Genomic DNA, 22500 nt, shown 5'->3' on the forward strand with positions numbered 1-22500 from the left:
GTAAAGATAACAATTCATTCTAGTTATTAACATGTAGGGATGGGGCGATATGCTTATTTTACAATGCGATAAACGACATGGGGTTCACGATTCGATGCAACAATGATACAACATGATAACTAAAGGTTCAATGACAACAAAGTGCAGATTTCTGTTAATTTCTGAGCCACAAATCTATTTTGTTTTTAAGCAAAAGGCATTTTTTTTAATGACATTTCAAGGTGAAAATAATATAATTTGGATGGAGAGCTTGTGAAATTGTGATGAGCAAGTCTCATTTGTGATTACTAGGGCAGAATAAAATGTAGTTCCTGCCCCACTAAGTGCATTTGACATTTCTGTATTGCAATATATTGAATTTCAATATAATATCTCTATAATAAGATAATATCATCTCTATAAGCAAGATTGATTGATTGATTGATAACTTTATTGATTCAATAAGAGCAGAATTGTGCAAGACAATACAACAAAAAGATACTGTATATCTTGTAATTGGAGCCATTCTCCAGTGATTGAAATTACAAACAAAAGCGTCCCCTCATTCAAATCCCACACATATCCATGGAAGTCATGATATATAGATGCATGTGTGCAGCCAGAGAAGCACATACCTGTATTTGAGGGGAAACATGAGGGCTTCCAGCGCGCGGCACGCCTCTCCAAGTCTCTGGTAACTGGTGGAGTGGAACAAAACCTTGTGTTCTGTCAGAACCGCACAAAACAGGCTCAGAACATTCTGGATCCCTGTAGGGAGAAACCGCAGACAATTTAATGAATGAGGTATTTGTTGGAAGGCAACTGCGATATCACTCCAGCACAATTCATCAAAACCTTGCTGTTTATCGTGGACTTCAAATAACGGCGTACAAATTAGAGTAAAAAAATATGTTGGTAACATAATGTCGGTTTATTTGAAGAGGTATGCATAAGGCTGACATGACACCTGTCATGAACATAAAGGAGGCTTTATGAATGTTTATGACTGTTGTCATTAGGCGCTAAATTATGTCATTGTTAATGCAAAGTTGATATTGTTTGAGATGTCTTCGTTATGACAACTTGACATGAACCAAAACAACATGATGTCATTGTCTTTGTTATGACAACTTGACATTATAACCAAGACAAGATAGCCTGTCATAAACATGACATAGCAGGCATTAAGATGTCATTAAGGACAATTACACTGTCAAATGAGTTTATAACAGGGTCACTAATATTTTCCTTGACCTCCAACTACAGTGGTACAATTTTAACTTTTTATTAAGATGTCATTATGTGTAATTACACTGTCTTGGTTAATGTCAAGTTGTCATAAGGAAGATATCTCAAACAATGTCAACCCTTCCCAGGTACCGGTAGGCTGTCTCGTCAAAAGGGCATTTCTGTGTGGAGTTTGCATGTTCTCCCCGTGCTCCCCTGGGGTTTCCTCAAGAACCCCCCACTATATTATAAAAAAAAGTCAACTTTGCATTAACAATGACATAATTTACCAAATGACAATTAATGACAACAGTCATAAACATTAATGCAGCCTCCTTCATGTTCATGACAGTGTCAGGTCAGTCCTACCCCTTCAAATAAGGTGTTACCAATATTTATTTTGGAGTTTTATCTGCAGAATCTACACCAGAAATTTGGGTGTCGTCCAACATTATCTTTGGGCATGTTGCTTGCTGGCTCAGAACGATGAAAAAGATTTATTTCGGCAAACAAATGGACCAGTTTACTGTATGTTGAAGTTGCTGCATATAAACGTCGGAAAAACACATCTCGGAAAAACAACGGAAATCACACACGCTCATACAGTATAAATAATATTTCAAATACCAATGTGACAATCCGGAAGAATTCTAAGTTTACAGTTCCTGTTATTGTTTCCTATCAAGCGACTGACAGAACAATTCATCACACGTTGGAGTGATAAAGACAGAGGAACCCTGGCAGACATATCCGCACCACTGGGGGCGCTGGGTCTGGGTGTCTGACCGCCTCCGGCCAGTTCTTCAGTGATAAACAACAGGAACAGGAAACTAACACTAGAACATTAGATTCAACAAAATATTTAAGTCTTGACAGCAAACAGGCTAGTCAAACCAAATGAGTCAGTTTGTTCCCTCTTAGACAGAGTCTAAAGGCAACTAAGTTGAATTGTTTTGAAAGGTGCTATATAAATAAAGGTTTACTCACTTATTTACCAAATGCTATTTCAAGTGGATTTTTTTTGTGCGTGCCACAAATGGCTGTGCCTTGCTTATTTGACCATGCTATTAGACTGGTTGGTTTCGTAATCACACCTCAGGTTATGCTATCTAGGCCCAGTGATTTGATTGGCCTTCAGGTGTTTACTGATCTTATGGAAAGAGCGAGACATTTCCGAGCGCTAAATAAAATGACAGCAATAGCTCCCGACAACAGAGACAAAGGCAACAAACAACAAACAACAGGGCTGTTGATGGCCGGTCCTATCTTCCCCTGGGGGGGTGCGCATTTCCTGTCAGTGTGACATGTCTAACACACATTCCTCTCTGGTGACTGCGATGACCCGTGCTCACACAGCGAGGTGCGGACCTGTATAGATAATCAACAAGCCTTATATGGGCCCAGGGATGACCTCATGATCATACACTTGGGCTCCCTGTTTACGTGAAGCCGTTCAGCTAACCTGGATGAAGGTATGATGTACGTTGAGCGCATACTGTAGGCTAAAGGTTAGAGAAGCGAGCTTGTGAACGGAAGGTTGTGGGTTCAATCCCCAGGACTGGCAGAATAAATCTGGGTGGGGGGAAAGTGAAAAAGCAGTGCTTGCCCCTCCCTCATTACCATCATTGAGGTGCCCTTGAGCAAGGCCCTTAACCCCAACCGCTTCAGTGGAGCTGCTCAGTGGCCAACAGATCAGACTGTGGTTGTACTGGGCAACTTCCAGGTGTGAATGTGAACAGGGCACTCCTGACAAAGAGAGCATTGCTCTCAGTGAGACTCACGCTGTATAAATAAAGGTAGAAAAAAAAAAAAAGACTTAAAGACGTGGAGAATGATTAACTCTGTCATCAACTTCTAAACCTTAAGATGGGTTTTTAGCATTTGTATTATGCAATAATGTGGTGCTCAATACAGGGCTGAGCTGAACGGCATTGACAAATCAAGTTTTTCTTTTGCTATTTTTTTTCAAACTTTGTTGAAAGAAAAAGTGATTTTGTTTTAAAAAAGAGAAAAGAAAAGAAAAGAAAAGAAAAGAAAAGAAAAGAAAAGAAAAGAAAAGAAAAGAAAAGAAAAGTGTGACTGAGTCAGGATCCTGAGATATAGAGTCGGAATTCTGAGGGGAGGAAGGCAGAATTTTGAGTCGTTTTTATTTAATTGAGTGGCGGGAATGGGCTTATTGTACCAAAGATTACGCCGAGCACAAAACAACTCTGTGATTATCAACCGCAACAGCTGGTATTGTTTTCACCTTGTGAGTCTGTGTGTGTCCAAAATGCGGTCCTGGAGACACCTATTGTAGCAGGAACTACCACAGAAGCTGTTTTGAGTACTTTGTGTTTATATGTCTATCTGTCTGTCTGTGGACAGATTTTGCGAACACAATATCGTCAAAACCATGCAAAACTTTACCGGTGTGTGTAGCTGACATAAAAATCGAGGTCGAGTTCAAAAATGGGCGTGATCCGAGTAAGAGAACGATTTTGCGAGCGTCAAAACCGTGCAAGATGCAGTCACAAAACTTTACAGGGGTGTAGCTGACCTCAAAATGAAGGTCACGTTTGAAAATGCGTGTAATCCAAGCAAGGGGACCGGCCACCCCACATTGACACCCGCCCGCCCCCCCCCCCAACACACACACACACACACACACACACACACACACATACACACATACACACACACACACACACACTTTACACCCCTGGCTCACATACATTAAGTGGGTGTCATGTCGTGATCCCATCGCAAGATGATCTCTAGTTTGGAAATTGCAGAAGTTCATATCATGTTTTTTTTGTTTTTTGTTTTGTTTTTTCACTGTTCAGCTCTACTTGACTCTCAATCAGAAATTACTGCATAAATATGTCCATTATAAAAAACATTCATATTATAAAAATAACCAATGGACCAATCGGAGGACCTGGCCAAATTCTACAACAATCTGTTACTTGTTGCTAGAACATAAGGAGGAAGGCAAAACATTATAAATAACTTTTGGCATGTCTGTGGTTATCAGATGAGCAACCATCAGTCTAAGTGATAAACCGCTCTGAGCTTTGTTGCACAGCAGCATGAAGCAAAACAGGAGAGAAGAACATCGCGGACACCTTGACAATGTAAGCAGTTTGATCCTGATGACCACATACTGTACAGCTCTGATTGCAAAACATGTACAAACCTCTCTTCTTTAATTTCTGACTAATGGGGGGAAAAAGACTCAGCTGACTCATCGGGCCGGGCCACACTATCTGTTCTGGTTATTCATCATTCTAACAGCAGTGTGCATCCAGTGCCGTGTACCTGACTGCAACATCCTGGGTTTGAATCGGACCTGGCTGGGACCCTTCTGTCGCATATCATACCCCATCTCTTTCTCCCATCCCTCCTGTCTCTCTTCACTGTGACTATCCAGCAAAGTAGAAATGCCCAAAAAAAAAATCTTAAAAAAAAATTGCATTTGAAATAGTATTCAATTGGGCAACATTTTTGAGAAGATAGAAGAAGAAAGAGGGGGCGATGCGAAGTAGGGATGGGCATTTCTAGCAAAAACACTATTCGAAATTCGCTGGCCAAATTCGAATTTAATTCGAATTTCGAAAATAAATAAAAAAATGTAAAAAAATTTTTTTTTTTTTTTTTTGTGAGTGAAATGTTGCATTGTCTCCCCTGATTCTAAGTCTACGGCTTTATTAATTAATATAAAAAGCTTCTGCTGTGGATTTTTAGCTCAAACAAGCATTGCACCACTGAAGTAAAGAACATGTTACATGACATTGACATTTTCGAAAATAAAAAACAGTTTTGACAATCATGAGTGGTTCATTAAATATTTAGTAGGCTCAGGTCTGAGTGCCAAAGGGGTGCCAAAGTCACCCCCTCTCCCTCTTCATGGGATTTCATCTGCCATTAATTTTTCCATAAACCTTGCTTAAAATGCTTATAAAAATTGTTTTACTTGCTCAAACCAAGCGATTTGACTATACTTAGAATCAGGGGAGACAATGCAACATTTCACTCAAAAAAAAAATGTTTTTTTTTTTTTTTTTTTTTTTTTTTTTCGAATTTCGAATTTCAATAATAAAAGTCGACCTTGATAATAACAACGATTATTCGAAAATTCGAAATTCGATGCCCATCCCTAATGCGAAGGAGGTTAGGTAAAAACCAGGGTTATTCCCAGGTTGATTTTGGGTATGAAAGGGTTAACCCAGGTTGACCGACCCGGGTTGGGGGCCCACCTCGAGAGGTGGTGTTGGATCAGGGTCGGACACAAGTTCATTTCAGTGTGAATGGCACCACCCAGGTTACTACAGTATGTTATGCTGATAGCTTATGCTAATTGTTATGCATCCTCTGGGTTGTGACCCGGGTCCTATCCCAATTGTCATGACCAGGGATTAAACCTGTGTTGACTGACTTGGTGTGAATTGACAAGGGTTGAGCATGGGTCAGGTAACCCCCGTCCAACCCTGGTCGTTGGTATGAAAGTGGTATTAGTGATCATTGGGGGGAGGTGTCCAACCACTTTTTTCTATCTCTCCTCTTGCTGAGAATGTATCCTAACTAAACAGAGACAGTCTGGCTATGAAACAACAGGCAAATGTAGCTCCAGAATGTTTGACTTGTGCAGCACAATAACAACGTCCACCTCATCACTTTAACAGCAGCAAGGCTAGAGAACTGGCCTGGCATTATGTTGAATCCTTCTCCCAGACATGAACTGTGGACCCTGGCTTTGTGGACTCGTGCTGAACAATGTGCTAGATTGGTGAACAAAAACAGGCTTGTGAAGATTGACACAATTACGGTATGTCAAGGCACAGGCCATTTGCTTTGTTCTTGTGTATCCAGATTGGCTACAAACGCATGCCTTCCTTATGACCCTGATCACATGTGCATCGGTTAAGTACCCCCCATCTGCGCGTTCACCAATCTGTCCAAACAAACACTGCAGGACGGTGTGTTAACGCTCTCAAGAAATATGATCCACTCTGTTTTCAACCGCATTCTTCTCAAATGAGCCAAAATGAGAGGCAATTTTCCATTACAAATCCAATCAGATTTCAGGTGAACCTTATTTAATTTCACTCTCAACTAACAGATGTATGATTAGACTTGACAGTGAACCATGTAGATCAATGGGTGTTCTGTGTGACGGTATCTAGCAATATAATGTACAATAGTTTCATTTATGATTCATCCCAAAGCCGAGCCTTTAGCAAACTGATAGGATACACTTTCTAATAAACAGTTGATCAGATTATCAGTAAGAGTCATGGTGAATAAGGCTCATTGTATTGCACTTTTTCAGTCTTGACGAGTTAACAAATTGTGCAAACATGGCAATGTGAAGCCACCAAACTGCATCAAATCTTCATCACGCGCTTCCAAATTAGACACACTGATGGGACAAAGCAAAACCATGTCAAATTGCCTCAGACGTTGACGGACATGACTTCTGTTATACGGATGAAGAGACTTAGGTTCCTGAGGACCAACTCACTAAAGAAGTTTTCGGCTGTCTGGGATCCATTTCTGGCCTACCTCGATGACGTTAGGGGCGACAGGTGACTTGCCTGGCTGGTTTCTCGGGGACCCATTGCGTGGGATTCCATGCATAATGTCCCTTACAAGCACATAAACACTTTGTGTGGTTAGTATCACCACGTTGTAACATCGAATGTCTAATATATATGTATCCATTGTTTTGTTTTTGTTTGTGTGTTGTTGTTTTTTTCTTTTCTTTTCTTTTCTGGTATCTGAGCCTGTTCTGTCCTGTTTGTGTATTGTTAAAAAAAATATATACCGTAAATTCCGGACTATAAGGCGCACCGGTGTATAAGCCGCACCTGCAAAGTTGACTGTTTTTTACATATATAAGCCGCACCGGACTATAAGCCGCGGGTGTTTTAATGTTTTTTTTTTTTTTTTTTTTTTTTTTTTTTTATGTTTAATTACCATATGTAAGGGTTCATGCACAGAGGGGATTGTCGGGAAAGAGATGGCTGTTTGAGGAAGCTCCCATTTATTAACATTTCAACAAAACAACATAACACAACACCACCTGTGTTGTTTTTTACAGTGCACACAGTGTCCGCGGTGTGGTGAAAAGAGGGCAAGAGAGGAAATTAAAACAGAAGTGGATTTATAGTTAGAAAGAGTGCTAAAAAAGAGAGATTTTTTTTTTTTGGAAAAAATCCATAGATAAGCCGCACCGTTATATAAGCCGCAGGGGCCAAAAAAGGCCAAAAAACGGGAAAAAAGCCGCGGCTTATAGTCCGGAATTTACGGTATATATATATATTGCATTTTTTTTGTGCCTCAGACATGTTGGTGCAGATTAAAGGCTATTCATTGCAAACATCGACTGTTTGTAAGTGCTACTGTAATGTGCCATCGTGTGATTGGCATAGTGTTTCTGAGCCTCCTAAAAAGGACATTTTCCTTCAAAAGATTTGATAAGGATCAAAGTTGAATGAATTTGAAGTATGTCACACAAATTAATCTGTTTAATCAAATTGATGAGGAAAACGATGCCAGTAATATGATTAAGGCAAACGTTCTTGGGGTAGAAAATATTGCTGTCCGATTATAGACGTCAACCACACAAGCTCTGGCTTCAATCCAGAATGAGACGTGTTTATACAATACGTGACAAGCTGCAGCAGGAAGCTATTGTCATACATTAACTCGGTATACAGTAGGGTCTGCTCTATCAGCAAATAAACACGAGGCCATAAAGTCATGTAGTCTTTAACAAGTCATGTTGTGACTCAGGGGTGGGCAACTGGTGGCCCGTGGGCCGCATGCGGCCCCCGACCTCACTCAGTGTGGCCCCTGAGTCAAAAAAATAAAAAATAAATACAAGGCGGACGTTTTTGGTTAGGTTAGGTTAGGTTAGAGCACCCAAATCTGTGTTTTTATTTTACTGTACATCACAGAACATGGCGCTAATGGTGTTAGCATTGTCCATCCACATACTGTTTAATGTTGGTATTTGAGCTAACGCTATTGTATCAAACTATATCCAGGATGCATGCAACATTAATAATCTGATTAATATGACATATTTGGGTGATGATGTAGCCCATCAAATTAATGTAGCGGGCTGTTTTAAAGCTGGAGTAAAGTTTCTGGTGTCATCTGAATGGAAGAATTGCTCAATTTTAATATGAAAAATATAACTGTTGGTATAATAAACTTTGATTACCAGTCCTTTTCATCATCAAATTAGTAGCTATAATTGGGAGTGATGGTGTTACAATAGGCTACTGGTGGAAGTGCACGGTCACAATCTGGCCCTCTGGTAGCGAGGACATTTTTTTCGTCGCCCATCCCTGTTGTGGCTGTCTTGTTAACCCACCCAGCTGACGGATATGACCTCTGTTATACGGATGGAGAGACTGAGATTCATGAGGACCAATTCACTCACAAAGTTTTCGGCCATTTGGGACCCGTTTTTGGCCTACCTAGATGAGGTTGGGGGAGGCGGGTGACTCGCCCGGCTGGTTCATGATCCCCTTGTGTGAGATCCCAGGCATAATGTCTTTCACGAGCACATAAGCACCTTATGCGGCTGGTAATCATGTAATATTGAATGTTGATCTTATGTATGTTTTTGTTTTATTTTTTTCTTTTCCTGTGTCTGAGCGTGTTTGTTTGCCCTCTAATTGTTCTAAAAAAATAATAATAAAATATTGAAAAAGAAAACCCACCCAGCTGCTGGAAGAGGAGCCCCACGCTCTTGCATGTCACAGGCAAGGTGTCATTCAGAGGAGTCTGGATGAGCTGGCGGTCTCCCGCTCCCAGGGAGAACAGCTTCTGTAATGCAAAACCAAAGAGGCAAAGGTCAGAAAAGGGAAAACATTTTCGTACGCAAATTGGACGGTCGTGGAAAACGTCTAGCGGCGTCATGTTTATACGAGGCCGAGCTGCGCCGCGACCGACACTCATTTACACGGACTTTATAGGCGAATTGACTGTGTGCCCTCATTGAATCAAGAGGACACGTGTTGTTCAGTGCTGCACAGACACTGCAGCTGCAGGACTCAATTAGCCATTTGAATGCGTCTGCCTGCCATAGAGGAAAGACAACCTCATTACATGATCACCAAAATAATGACTGGTACAGCACACACAGCTGTGGCAACCTCAATAGGATCAATTTAAAAAACACGTTAAAACGATTATGTAGTGTATACTGGTTAATTGTTGTAGCATGGCAACAACAATTAACCAGACTGAATTATTGCCAGTTGTGCTTGGTGAATTGATTATGGAGTACAGTAGGTACTGAAGGTTGGTACAGGCCTAGAAGATACAGAGGAGGAGGAGGAGAGTGCTTCTTCAGGACAGTGGGTCTCCAGTGTTGGAGTCTCCAGTCATTGAAGAATGAGTTGGTCCCACTGCCAAGGCTTCTAAATAACGATGCTTTCAAATTAGCCTTGAGCATTTGGGATTTTAAGAAGAATGGCGTCTTGTTGGGGAAGAAGGAATTCTGAAATGTGGGCCAAATTATTCCCTCTCAGAGGACATCAGCCCTGGTTTCAAACAAAATATCATGATTTTAAACTCATTAATGAGGCACGTTTGGGTCCCCAATTCTTTTTAATCTATTTTATTTGCCAAGTTTGTCTGATTTTTCTTTAGCCTGACCTTTCGATATACAGTATAGCAAGGAAACACAAAATATAAGAATGGTTACCCTGAGCAATGAGGGCAGTTTTAAAGGGACAGCTCAGGCTCACCCTAAAATCCAAAATACATATTTTTCCTCTCACCTGTAGTGCTACTTATCCATCTATATCATTTTGAGATAGTTGCCTGAGTTTTGGAGATATCGGCCGCAGAGATGTCTGCCTTCTCTTCAATCCAATGGAACTGGATGGCACTCGGCTTGTGGTGCTCGAAGCACCAAAAAAATACATTTGAAAAACTCAACAGCATTGTGTCTTTCCAGAAATCATGACCCGGTTACTCAAGATAATGCACAGACTTTGTTGTGAGCAGTTTCATGTAGGAACTATTTTATTTTGCAGTCAGCTAGCGGGTGTACTGTAGTTCGGTCAAAAGAAAATAGTTCCTCCATGAAACTGCTCATAACAAGTGGATGATCTTGAGTAACGGGATCATGATTTCTGGAAAGAGACATTGCTGTTGAGTTTATCAAATCTATTTCTTTGGCGCTTTGAGCACCACAAGCCGAGTGCCATCCAGTTCCATTGTATTGGAGAGAAGGCAGAAACTCTGCAGCCGATATCTCCAAAACTCAGGCAACTAACACAAAACGATATAGATGGATAAATACCACTACAGGTGAGAGGGAATATATGTATTTTGGATTTTAGGGTGAGCTGTTCCTTTAAATCTGTATTTTTCCAATGGCAGTTTTAGATCTGTAGTTTTCCATTCTACTACTAGACACACATTGTAATAGCTCCACTCTCTTTTACCCCACCCCACTCTGCCTCAGGTATTCTTATTCCAAGTGACAGAAGCACAAAACACTATTGAAAGAAAAGAAAAACATGTATTCAAACACTTCTGCCCATGGCTGGATGACAATCTCTGGCACCATCTAAACGAGGCATTCCTGATTGACTGGACAGAAAACATAAATCATTTTTCTAATAGCCGCACAGAACCAAAACATTCCTTCAACGCTGGCTAGCGCAGGACTTACCGGGCCCTAAAACTACAGCGAGCGCTCAGCCATCACTTCCACAAATAATCAGCAGCTCGCAGCAGTGCAGCGGTGACATTAACCCTATAAAGCCTGTAGCTAGTTGGGCCGTTGGGCCGGATCTGTGAGGAGCAGTGTTGGACAAGTTACTTTCAAAATGTAATATACTACATATTACTAGTTACTTTCATTGTAAAGTATGTTATTTTTTTTCTTTGTTATTGTCATCTATACTGGTTATTTCCATAACAAACAGACAATTTGATTAGGAAATCATTGTATATTTATTTAAATATGTGCTTTGGGGGGTTGGAAAGTAACTTTTTTGTAATAACTAATTTGTAACTTGTACGTAACTGGTATAATATTACTGAAATCCTATTAGTAATAAATGATATTACTGAGTTACTGCTAAAGGTAATATATTACATGTAATATGTTACTTTTGTAATGAGTTACCCCCCCAACACTGGTGAGGAGCAGGCCAGCGGGACCAGAGTGAGAGGTCAGTCAGACTGTGGTATTCTGGAATGCTTTGCTTGAGTAAAGTGAACTAGCAGACTTACCTGGGATCCGCCAGCCACAGGAACCAGGAATGTGAAGAGGTTGGCCACTAGACCCTCTAAAGGGAAATTCAGGCTGTCGACGTACACCGTGTAGATCAGACCCAAGCAGCCCTGCCAGGAGAACACATGACATGCAGCATGGTCAGATGTGACATCGAACAACACACACTCATACAGGAGAACACAACAACATGGGCGTCCGGCTAGTGCAGTATGTTAAAGATCTCGACAGATTTAGAGAGACACATGAACAGATTGAGAGAGAAACCCATTTGATTATGTTATGAACCAAATGCTGACTATTATCACAGGGTATATGCAGGAATCCTGAAGTTAAATTCAAGACCTTTTTCAAGACCCTTTCAATATATTGTAAGACCTCAACACCACTTTCATCACATCAGTGATAGGGGTGTAAATCACAAGTTTCATCACGATACGATATTATATAGATTATTTGGACAACGATACGGTATTTGCTGATATCAAGTCTGCCACGGTTTGATTTTGACTCAAATCAGGGGTCTGCGATCGATCTGAGACAATATCATATACCCATTTATTAACACAATCCGCACAATAGCTAAAAAGATTAATAGCTCATCAAATGGCGATTAAGACTTTTTAATACTTTAAGGGGCCTTAATTTTCCCTAAATTGATTGATCAACTTTTAATACTTTTCACTCTCTATCAACCAATCAATCAATAGCCTACAAGCCTTTTGAATATCTGGGCAATGCACGAGAAAAAGGGATTTCAGGTTTGATTGCACGGTAATTCCCCTGTTAAAAAGGCTTCATTCATCCAACCTCCAGAAACAAGCTGTAGGCTACATAAAAATCATCAACACAAAGGGATTACAGATTTTTTGGGCAGATAAGTCCTTTGATCAAACGGGTCGCAGTATTACCTCTGTGTGATCATTCATTTTTGCTGATGTGTGTGCCAGAGCTTTAATAAGCCAATTTTACCCCCCATCCCTACGCACGCACGCACGCACGCACACACACACGCACACACAATGGTAAGTTGATGAAAATATGTTTTTGCCCAAAAGTCCCATGTATTCCTTTTTGAACCAGATAGGATACTTGATGGGAAAAATATTTTTACTGAAGATTTAATCGGGCGGTGTCTTGTTACCCGGAATATTTCGGGAAAATCCAGCCTGGAGACGAGAATGAGACTTTTTGGTGCAAAGACTTGAGCTGGCTGGATCAAGCCGTCCTCCTCTCCCTCCTCATCATCATCATCTCCATCTGCCTCCAAAGTCTTTGATCCCTGCAACATTAAAAGAAACCATTTCAATGGACGAGTTCAACAAAGTGTCATGGACTAAAGACCTTCAACTGGACTGGAGAGCATGCGAGACCTTTCCAGCTCCCAGTTTAGCCTGTGAATATGTCATGTGCCCCGAGCTCATCACATTTCCCTCTGCAATACGACATGTACATCTCAAGTGTTATTTGTTTACAGTATTCCTGAGGGAAGTGCTGTATCTATAGCTATGTTTCCATCCAACTATCAAGAAGACTTTATACAACTGTTGCCGTCCGGTAATTTGATTGGACAAAATGCATTCCATGAGTGCTGATATACAGTATACCGGTACTAGCATGGGGACCTTCTACTATATATATCACTCCGCTTCACAGGTGTTCTAATTGTGGTTCTGGTGTTAGGGTCGTTAGGCTGATTGGGCGCACCTGGGCACGGTGCACTCATACATCAGATCGGCAATATGTCATTTTGTAGGCGGCACATGTTCCCGCCCTCTTTTAGGGGGAAAACAAAAGCCTCTCCCCGTTGACTTGAATGTAAAATAGCACTACCAAAAATGTTTTTATAGAAAAATAACAGAATAAATCTTGTTTATTAACACATTGAGTGCCAGCGACGCCATATGGCATCATTAGAAATTTACCGTAGGCTGCCAGCGACGCCAAATGGCGTCAGTAACTCCAAATTGTTTTTTTGACGGGGGGGTGTCGATCTAAGCTTCTTACATCGCCTCTTACAATATTGTAGCTATTGGAGGTCTATAACCTATTTTACAAACCCCATTAGGTGGCGACAGCACTCTCCTGATAAGAGAAAGTGGAGCCAAACACACAGAAGAAGTCGCTGGGGAAAAAGGAAATCGCATCGCATCCGTCCGTATGCATCGACATGCATGAAGCCAAACGCCAGCTGTGCCCGCAGCAGCTGCATCCGCTGTCACAACTGAGCACCTCCGTGTCCTTCTGCGACAGCACATTCGCATAATCAGCCTTATTATTCTCAACTGGAAGCATTGTGGCCCGTGACAAACACACGCGGAACCAAAAAGCTGGATGTCGCGCACCATTCACTGTGTGTGCAGCAGCAGAGAGCCACCAGACACATAAGACACACCCAGGAGGAGGCGTGTGCAGTTGAGGGGGGGGGGGGGGGGCACGCAGAGCACGCAGAGCAGCATACACTTCACCCAGACAGACCCAGACATCAGAAAATTAGCTTCAGAGTCAGTGATGTGCTTGAAATGTTTAATTTCACAAAAGGCTCATTATCTCAGCTCGTAGAAAAAAAGGTCTGTTTTTGGTTCAATCAAGCTATCTTCTCCGGCTCATAACTAAAGAACGGAAAATGGGATCAATAAACTTTTTTTCAGGTGATAGAAGAGAGTCTCATCGTTATTTGTGCGTGTTCAGTGTTTACATAGTAATTATTAAAGAAATTATATGACTGTTTTAAAATGCATTGCGGCCTATGTGGCACAGCAAGCAACCTTTTGCCCAAGGGCCGTGGCACTCAAAGTGTTAATAACCCCAAAACAACCATGACATGACAATATATTACAACTCGTCTGGCCATAGATACACACTCAAGATACACTGGAAATATTACTTTGACCCATCTAAAATCATGTGACTCATGTCACATGTGACGTTCTTTTTTTTACAGCCCCGTGACTCTCGGAGCCCAGCGTCATTGTAAAAACACGATTTCAGATGGACAAGCCCGTCTTTATTGTCACACGGTTACACATCAACACATGCACGGAGGGCCACAACACACACATGCTGACGGTGGCCGGTGAAATTTGTCCTCTGCATTTAACCCATCCTGGCTTTGTCCTTTCCTCCGGGGGGCAGGCCAGGAGCAGTGGTCTTTCTCGTACAGCGCCCGGGGACCGACTTCGGATGTTGTCGTCACTGGTCGGATGACGATGACGATCTGATCTTCTGCATGTTTTTAATGGGGGGGGGGGGTTATATACGGAGGAACCCCCTTGGGGGAGCACGGGGAGAACATGCAAACTCCACACAGACAGAAAGGCACTTACGACGAGATACCCCACCTGGGCAGTAGGCACTGAAGATATGGGGGGAACACAACCACAGTGCCCGCAGTGTCCCAGGCGAGAATCGAACTCAGGACCTTCTGACTGCGAGGCGACAGCTCTACCACTGAGCCACCGTGCTCCCAGTGTACCTGGCTACTTGGCGGCTACTACTAGACTGACGAGTCACGGGGAGGTAAAAAAAAAAGAACGTCACATGTGACATGAGTGTTTTGGGGTCATTAATAAATCAGATTGATTGTTTTTTGTTTTTGCTATTTTGTAGTGCTATTTTACATTAAAGTAAACATTAAAGTAAACAGGGAGTTTTCCCCCTAAAAGGGGGCCGAGGCCTAATTGCCGATCTCATGTATTCACCTTATTCTTTGCCCACACATGGACGCTTCCGCATTACGTCATTTCGTAATAGTATTTCCGTTTTAGACTTGCCTGGCCGCCCACACTCCCCTCCTAAACTGGCAGAATTACTCCCCCATAAACTAACATATCTTGGCCAATAAGTATGTAACATACAAAATAAAACAACCCGTAATATCTTAATTTTATGTAGAATGCAGAGGACATGTAACTGTTCAGTTAAACTTGCATTCCAGGAATATTGTGCTCTAAAGATGACGTTAGTGGAGTCGAGACTGTTTCGTCCTGAAACCCACATAGGTTGCGCCAGGCGTAACCTATGTGGGATTCGAAATAACGCATCCGAGATAGAAACGTTATGAATATAGCCACGTTATAAACAACAAACTAACGCTGGTGAGCCGTATGGAAACAGTGTTACTCGAAACGGTTAAAAGTTATATCAATTTGGTCATTCAGTGGCATTTTACTGCCATATAACATAAATAACTAGGAGCTCATATTAGCCACAATAGGCAACTAGCGCTGAACCGGAAGAACAAATATGTTTGCGTTGAACGCGGAAGAGAGAAAAAGTGGGTGTGGTGAATAAGGTGAATAGGGCTTAAGAAGCCCTTCAGACCATTCATTCTCTCTCCCGCCTCACCGATGCACCTTTTGTCCTGTTCGTTTGTTTAATGTAGTTTGTGTTGTTGTCTAGTTATTTTCCCTTAGTTTTAGTTAATAAATTATTGTTTTAACTTTTACTTTGGCGTATGACTCCCTTCATTTGTTACTTCCTTGAGCCGGGTTGTAACATAATGCAACAACACGTGCAACAAACAAAAAACATTTTTGGGGACAACGGTGCCTGATAAAAAGAAAAAGTAAAATCCTAAATAATCCCACATGGTAGTACTATAAGTTCCAGGAGTGGGCTGTGCCTGTGACCAAACTTATCCACCTCTAGCAAAAAGAAATTCCATAGAGGAAAGTTTATCGAAATTCAATAACCCTAATTTGATCAACCATAATTCACATAAAAATGATTGGAGGGAAACCCAGATTACAACACTCTATTTGAACATTTTCGTTCTGATGGGCACATGATAAAATAGGCTTTGAGGCTGACTGTGTTACTGCTACAAGACCGCAGACCAGACTAAAACCAAAACCCTCGGGCGAAGATGGAGATTCACCCCAAAACTACTTCAGAATCCTCCTTTTCCCTCTGAGACCAGACAGAGATTTGTCCGAGGTTAGGCTGTAAAACATCTCCTCTCCCAATCTTCTCCCATTTACCACAGACGCTGATCCCACCAGAGCTGTTGAAAGAACAAAAAGATCTTCTAAAACGACCATGCGGTTCATAACACAATGCGGCCTACAAAGAGAAGAAGATCATGTGAGAGGATCTCCTTGGAGTAGATGTTTACAGCAGATGACACCAAGAGTCACATAATTGTTTTGTTTATGAAGAAATTGGACCACTTCCAGCCAGTTAAGCCATTAAGACGCTTGGTTTAATCACGGAATATAAGAAAATTCTCCCTGCCGGTATGCCTGTATGTCCTACTGGTGAAACTGCTCGCTGTCAGGTGGAAAAATAGAAAAAGAAAATGGCGACTGCACACGTATCGGAGGAAGCATGTGCTAGTCTACAGCTCTCAGGGGAAGCAGGGGGGATTGGCCAAGTACAATTTGGGAGAAGATGTGGGAAAACCCGGAAAAAAGCTCTCAAAAATTAAAGAAAAAAATCAATAACGTGCCTTACAAAATGTATTTTATTCTTGTTGGTTGCCACACACATTTGCACACAAAAAAAGAGCTTGAAAGAAAGATTTGTTTTGCTAATCTATATATATATCCCTCTGTAATATCCTTGTCATATTAGCACATAATATAATTGACAAGATTTTAAGAGTCATGTGGAAAAGTAAAAATGAAATTTGTGAAGGAGACATAATAAGTGGCCCATTTAATAAAGTTGAACTGGAATTCATTTGCATACTGTAGGCCTGCATTCAAGATAACAGCTGGGCATCACGACAAAGGCATTAAGTGCCATAATCAGCTCATATCAGAGATCATGTAGATTATGAGATGATTTTTGGAATGAGTAATTTGATCAAAAATGCTATCCACTTCTCCCAAAAGTGCTCTGTTGGGACAAGAACAAGAGAGGGTCAATTTCCAACTGTCTCAATCTGGTTCTAATTCTCTCTACCGTGCATCCGTGAGCGCTATCAGAACACTGACTCAGAATATCAGCCTCTTAGCGCTCATTCCTGGCTAAAGCCCTTATCACAATCTGGTATATTTCTCCAGGCAACAAAAACATGCCATAAGTGCTTGAGCATCTTGGGACCAGGGAGGATGGGATGGAAATATCCCATTCAGATGGGGATCACATTTCACCATTATTCTTAGGCTTTGACTCAATTATCAGAGAAAATACATTCCTCTAGCGCCTGTCTGGACGCTCTGGAATCCAATTTGCCTAGATAAGGATGTTGGTTTCGGGGGTAAAGATCGTCAAAACACCCTCACGTTTCTAAAATATCTTCAGAGTCATATGCTGGATGGAGGAATGTGTGTTTGTTTGGCAGGAGAACGATAACGGGAACGGGCCAAATATAGCTTAATCTCCTAATTAATTGTGGTTAGATAGTCCGTCCCATTAAAAAGTTTAAAGTTTAAATCCCCACAGTGTCTAACGTGCACATCAGCACCTTTGTGCAACTTCATTCATTGCAAACTGCTCTACCACTACCTGTAAAAAAAAACACAACTCTTAACATAATAATAATAACGACATAATAATGTTGCTTTCCTTTCTTTGTTTCTGTATTTTTTTAAATTATGTGCTAAAAATAGATCATATTATTGCACATTTCCAAAGGCAAAAACAAAGGGGTCCCACAAGTGCCTCATCAATAAAAGACATTCATCAAAATATGTGCCATAAGATTGCAGCAAAAAGAACAACATCTTCTGTCACTCCTTTTAACAATATTTTAGAAATCTTATTCCAAAATTCCAATCCAAAAGAATTTCAAATACTATTTATTATGTTTTATATTTATACATGTTGGCCAGGAGGGGGGACAAAATTATATAATATTTTTTATCTTTTAAATAAATGAGTGTTCAAATACAGTATTGACAGTGGAAGTCCCTCTAAATGACACCTGACATAATCTGACATGATCACGATTAAACCGAATCAAAAATTTGAACGGTTACAGAGCTCCCATCCCAGCACAATTTCGGGAGGTTTATGAAGCTAAAACATACATGCATGGCTAGTGTGTGACTTCATGAATGTTAGCATATGTCACACACACACATACAATGCAATAATGTACAGCTAAATTATTGGCCCGCCTCCTACCACTATCCAAGTTGCCAATTCCTATTTCCATGACAGCGAACAAAGACACAAAGAGTGGTCTACTCCGGAGTAGGAGGATGAAGAGCAGCGAGAGACGGTGCGCGGGCAGCATGATTGAGAAGAGAGAGGTGAGCTGCAGCAGCCACAGAGGCACATTAGATCGTATTAATGACAGACCTCCCTCTCCCTCCATTCTTCACTGGGCCAGTATGTGAGGAGGACAGAAAATAGACCAGGAGGAGTAAGGTTTCAGTGCAGCGTGAGGATGATCCACTGGCCTGTGCTCCCCTAAGGGGGTTCAGACAGCTGAAGGTCATTACCGTAGCTATGAGGGTAGTAGGCTCTTCCGGTACAGACCAAAGACACCCCATGACGGTTAACAATCGGGCTATTTTTAGTTATTCACCCCTTGATGTGGCAGTTTAGCCGATAAAACATTCCTCTGAAACAACATGGAAAAATCTGAGTCACGACAATCTGATACACACAACAACCTGACTGAAACCCCAAAATAGCGATAATGTTGAGTCTGCGCATTCCATCATAGTGATTCATCCCATTTTTGAGAAGAGACAGCTATTTCTTGTACAACAATTAATTATAAATTGTATCGTGCATCGAGCTGGAATGCAATTGACAACTACCCCCCGTTGAAAAGGATGATAAATCGCAGCAGGCCGGGGGACGGGAGTCATCTAAGGCCACTAACGAAGCAAACACAGTGAAACAATTAGCTTGGTATTCTGTGGGATTGTTGGCATTAAGAAACCTTGACAAGATCATTCATAGGTCTACAAAGTAATAAGTATCCCTTCCAAAGAATTCTGTCGTAATCAATAATTTATGGGGATTTTGAACATTCGTGTAAAGACAGTTAATCTGTGATCAAAAACACAAATCGTGCGTGCGTGAGCATATGAGGAAGAGAGAGGAGAGGAGATGTCAACACAGTGAACAGGTCAAACTTCGTTTCGCATCAGCGTCCCTCGGTCGGCGTTCGATTTATTAGGCTGTATCCAAGAACGCCTTTGTTTTCTACTCAAGCCTCCCCTGCTGGAACACATCAGGCACGTGAGACATTCCTCAGGGTGAGACGTGCCGCAAACACATGACAAAAACAAAAACAATAAGCATAAAATGGGAAGAGGAAATAAAAACCATCACAAGGACCAACGTATATCTGCGCCCTGGCTTCTAAGAATCATGCGAGAGTGCCATGTGAGAGCCATACGAGGCGGGACGTGACCTCAGGTTTACGAGAGTCCTTGGTGGCCTCGGAAGACATCAATCAACGACCAATCCATCAACACCATGCGGAAACTCTAGCTTGTGTGTGTGTTCATGTTGTGGGTGAAACTCTAGCTTGTGTGTGTGTGTGTGTGTGTGTGTGTGTGTGTCCATGTTGTGGGCGAGGCAATCACGCTGTAAACAAAATAGGACCTGTGTCCTTTACAGGAACTCGTCATAACGGGATCGTCTTATTTGAAAATTTACGTTGCAATTACATTTGGCATCCTGGTATTTGGTATGACTACTTTTAGGCTGGCCTCACTGACTATTAACTTTGATGGAAGATAAAATAATAACAAACCACGATTAAGACCATCAGGTTATGTAATATTGAGTGAGAAAATTAAAGCAGAGAAGAATACGCCTCCCTAGGGTTAGGGTTATATTATAGTATATTCATCTTTCACTGTCTCTTGTGTCACATCATGTGTATCTTAATGTTGATTTGCTGTTTGATTAAAGCTGCAGTGTCATGGGCCACTGCTAGGACAATAATTATTCAAACTCCATGACGACAACTTTGACAACAATGAATTAATACGCCTACAACTTTTCTTTTCAAGTCTTTTAACAAGCTTAATTTATGCTGCTGAACAAATAAAGCAATTGAACTACAGTATATGCGATTATCGGCCTATTTACAAACCGATTTGAGAGCAAGGAACAATCAGATCATGCTGAGTAACCTAGTATTGGTCACGCTGACGTGCAGTGGAGATAGGCCAAGTGAAAATAAAGTTTAATTTTCTGGTTACAGATTTCACCACATAATGATTGGATGTTGGATGGCGCGGTGGCTCGGTGGTTAGGGCTGTCTGTCACCTCGCAGCAGGAAAGAGCCGGTCCTTTCTGTGTGGAGTTTGCATGTACTGTCCATGTTTGCATAGGTTTCCTGCGCAGGGAGTCAGCCCAATTGGAGGCTCTAAATTGTCCATAGATCAAGTCCATATGTATAGATTAAGTACGAATGCATATCTGTCTACTTGTCTATCTCGAATGGCACCACCGTCAGCAGCGATAGCCACAACACTCCACCAATCACCCCAAGGAAGTGACGTTATCTTCTGGACGATGGTATGTGTGTGTGTGTGTGTGTGTGTGTGTGTGTGTGTGTGTGTGTGTGTGTGTGCATGCGTGTGTGTGTGTGTGTGTGTGTGTGTGTGTGTGTGTGTGTGTGTGTGTGTGTGTGTGTGTGTGTGTGTGTGCGAGACACCATCTTACCTGCAGGTTGACCTCTGCCTCGTAGAAGGTGAGGCAGGAGCAGTAGTGTCTGTCTGATTCGATGTCTGTCAGCACGACGGTGAAGAAGGTGGGTGCCTTCCTCTCCCTGGACAGCCTCCAACCTCCAGGCTGGCAGAACTGCAAAACACAACACAAACCGGCCGATCAGAGCACAGCCTACAGCACAATCCACACAACACAGAGAAACACCAATGTAACAATGTAATGCAAAAGTAATGTAATAAGTAACAAGTTACTCTACACAGACAGTAATATTGTAAAGTAACTTATTACTTTCAAATGAAAGTAACTAGTAATATATAGTATATTACATTTTGAAAGTAACTTGACCAACACTGTAGGAGATGCATCATCTGAGACTTGCTTGAACCTAAAGAACCTAAATGCCCCTTGGGACCCTCTGCTCGTATCCCATTCAAATGTTCAGTGAATGGATTACATGTAGTACTGTACATTAGCTGCTATATTGCTGATGCCACTGTGGAGAACGCAGACAGGATGTCCTGTTTAATTCCAGCTACTGTATCCGCTCATCAGAGTGGGAACTGGCACGTTATTTGTTTTCCTTGAAAAGGCTAAGATGCCAAAAGCCTTTCTGCCTGAGCTCATTAGCCGTCTGATCGTCAAAAGGAATGTGTGACCCAGAGAGGAAAAACACTGAATTAAGAAGTATTATTCAATTTAACCCAGTAAGAACAACAGAAGAAAAATGGGTTAAAATTGAGCCAAGATCATATTTATAGACTGCTGGATTTAATTAATCAGAATAAGAAAACAATAAATGTAGGCTGTAACTGCAACAATAAAACATTTTGACATGACAAAAGGTTGTTAAGCGCCCCCTGTAAACAGACTTCTCCACTACTGGCTTTGTTTCTATTTTGACTGGATTAAAGCTACTCTTTCCAACTTCCACGAGGCGGAAGGTGGAAACCCTCATTAGTGTTTGGCTTGCACCTGTGTGTACCCTGCCTTTTTGACACAAAATGGCCCCCTTGAAAAGGGTCTATCGAGCTTTTTGACAGCATGTGAGAGCCAAGCATGAATTTATTTGAGGCTGTAATAGCTTTGTTCAAATCTGTCAAGTAAAGCCTTAAGCCGATCAGTATTTTGAAATATTACATAATAATATGACAAAGTGCAGCTCTTCCAGAATATTTGGTGAAATTACTTTTGATTTATTTTTTCCAAATGTACTGTTTATTGAGGCTTTAACAATCAAACAATGCTGAATGCATGACAGCGCTGAGCCATTGTTTGCAAACTGCGGGCACTGAGACCCAGAGGAAAATGTAACTGCAATAAAAAAACATTTCAAACAAGTTTAATGTCTCAAAGCAACAGCGGGAGTCTTACCAATCCAAAAGCATCTGCTGAGTGTGGATAGCTCAAGAAAAATATATATACAGTATATCTATATATAATATGTACAGGTTAAT

General features: G+C 41.4%; 1 protein-coding gene across 2 annotated transcripts in view; it reads right to left on the reverse strand.

Moving 5' to 3' along the window:
- The window catches only part of sbf2 (SET binding factor 2), a 133117-nt gene that overhangs the window by 60315 nt on the left and 50302 nt on the right, over positions 1-22500 (reverse strand). For both annotated transcript variants that reach the window (XM_083650853.1, XM_083650852.1), the window contains exons 3-7: positions 21041-21178; positions 12600-12737; positions 11455-11565; positions 8922-9027; positions 615-747 (exon numbers count right to left, since the gene is read on the reverse strand). In XM_083650853.1, coding sequence (XP_083506979.1) covers positions 615-747; positions 8922-9027; positions 11455-11565; positions 12600-12737; positions 21041-21178 — 626 coding nt within the window. The remainder of the gene's footprint in view (positions 1-614; positions 748-8921; positions 9028-11454; positions 11566-12599; positions 12738-21040; positions 21179-22500) is intronic.

This window comes from Poromitra crassiceps (assembly GCF_964638095.1).
Source record: "Poromitra crassiceps genome assembly, chromosome: 14".
Classification (NCBI taxonomy): Eukaryota; Metazoa; Chordata; class Actinopteri; order Beryciformes; family Melamphaidae; genus Poromitra; species Poromitra crassiceps.